This window comes from Monopterus albus, unplaced genomic scaffold, assembly GCF_001952655.1.
Source record: "Monopterus albus unplaced genomic scaffold, M_albus_1.0 scaffold127.1, whole genome shotgun sequence".
NCBI lineage: Eukaryota > Metazoa > Chordata > Actinopteri > Synbranchiformes > Synbranchidae > Monopterus > Monopterus albus.
In genome coordinates, this window is record NW_018128007.1 from 1,283,619 (window position 1) to 1,285,600 (window position 1,982).

Consider the following 1,982-nt stretch of genomic DNA (forward strand, 5'->3'; position numbering starts at 1 on the left):
TGTATGCTCATCATTACAACAAAACAAAAACTGTTTTTGCATGTGTGTGAATGTGTACTGTACCTCACAGCTACTGAGGTCCAACTCCAGCCCAAAGAGTCGAGTGTTAGTGGCCAGACCTTGTAGTAATAACCTAGTTGCAAAACAAAATGTATCTATGAAATATACAAGTTTATACATGGTATACCATGGTAACTGATAGAGTGAAAGCAAAGCAAGGTGTGAAATTAAATTGCTTCATAACACCCCTGAGTGATATCACAAATGCTAAACAAGTCCATGCCTATGCTAGTAATGGAAATATGAAGTATTACAGGGATTCACCTGAAGAATTCTCCCTCACTTTGTACCTTTACATACAATAATTTTTTACCTCTCACCTAGCCAGAATACCAGATCTTTTTAAAAAAATTCCAAGACTTAAAAGCTCTAAAACTCTTTAAGAAAATAATTACAGTGTTTGTTTGTTGTTAGGTTGGTTTGTTCACAGCATACTGTAACTCCAAATCTAAATCAAAATTTTATGCAGAAGTAGGGTATGGCCCACAAACATCTAGATCTGAATCATCATCCAGATCTAGGTTTTTTTTAAAGACTCTTCACTATTGTGACATAGGGCCAATACACAGTTTTCAGTCACATGTCTGGCACACCCCATCCTTGAACCGCCACCTTATTGTGGTGGAGGGGTTTGAGTACCCAAGTGATCCTAGGAGCTATATTGTTGGGGGCTATATGCCCCTGGTAGGGTCTCCCAAGGCAAACAGATCCTAGGTGACGAGTCAGACTAAGAACAGTTCAAAAAGCCCTTTATGAATAGAATTAAATCAAGGACCGTGACATCGCCCAGCATGACGCACCCGGGGCTCCACCCTGGAGCCAGGCCCGGGGTTGGGGCTCGAATGCGAGTGCCTGGTGGCCGGGCTTAGCCCGAACGAGCGACGTGCGGATGTCCTCCCATGGGCCCACCACCTGCAGGAGGATCCATAAGGGGCTGGTGCACAGTGGATCAGGCAGCAGTCAAAGGCAGGGGCCCCAACGACCTGATCTCTGGACATGGAGACTAGCCCTGGGGACATGGAATGTCACCTCGCTGGTGGGGAAGGAGCCCGAGCTTGTGCAGGAGGTTGAGAGGTACCGGCTAGATACAGTATAGTCGGGCTCACCTCCACACACAGCTTGGGCTCTGGAACCTTAGTCCTCAAGAGAGGCTGGACTCTCTACTACTCTGGAGTTGCCCATGGTGAGAGGCGGCGGGCTGGTGTGGGCTTGCTAATAACCCCCAGCTTAGCCGCAATGTGTTGGAGTTTACCCCGGTGAACTACAGGATCATTACCCTGAGCCTTCGGGTCGGGGATAGGTCTCTCACTGCCGTTTGTGCCTATGGGCCAAATGGCAGTGCAGAGTACCTGGCCTTCTTGGAGTCCCTGGGAAGGGTGCTGGAAAATGCCCTGACTGGGGACTTTGTTGTTCTACTGGGGGACTTCAACGCTCATGTGGGCGGCGACAGTGACACCTGGAGGGGCGTGATTGGGAGGAACGGCCCCCCGATCTAATCCTGAGTGGTGTTCTGTTATTGGACTTCTGTGCTAGTCACAGTTTGTCCATAACAAAGACCATGTTCAAGCATAAGGGTGTCCATCAGTGCACATGGCACCAGGACACCCAGAGGTCAATGATTGACTTTGTGGTTGTTTCATATGACCTTGGGCTGTATGTCTTGGACACTCGGGTGAAGAGAGGGGTGGAGCTGTCAACTGATCACCACCTGGTGGTGAGCTGGATCCGATAGCGGGGGAGAACGCTGGACAGGCTCAGCAGACCCAAACATATTGTGAGGGTCTGTTGGGAACGTTTAGCAGAATCCCCTGTCAGAGAGATCTTCAACTCCCACCTCCGGCAGCTTTGACCAGATCCCGGGGGAGGTTGGAGACATTGAGCCCGAGTGGACCATATTCTCTGCCTCCATTGTCGATGCGGGC

The 1,982-nt window shown here is 49.5% G+C and overlaps 1 protein-coding gene across 1 annotated transcript in view; it reads right to left on the reverse strand.

Moving 5' to 3' along the window:
- carmil2 (capping protein regulator and myosin 1 linker 2) overlaps positions 1-1,982 on the reverse strand; it is a 104,054-nt gene that overhangs the window by 71,598 nt on the left and 30,474 nt on the right. Inside the window, exon 16 of the mRNA XM_020612683.1 lies at positions 18-133. Within this exon, the coding sequence (XP_020468339.1) occupies positions 18-133 (116 nt within the window). The remainder of the gene's footprint in view (positions 1-17; positions 134-1,982) is intronic.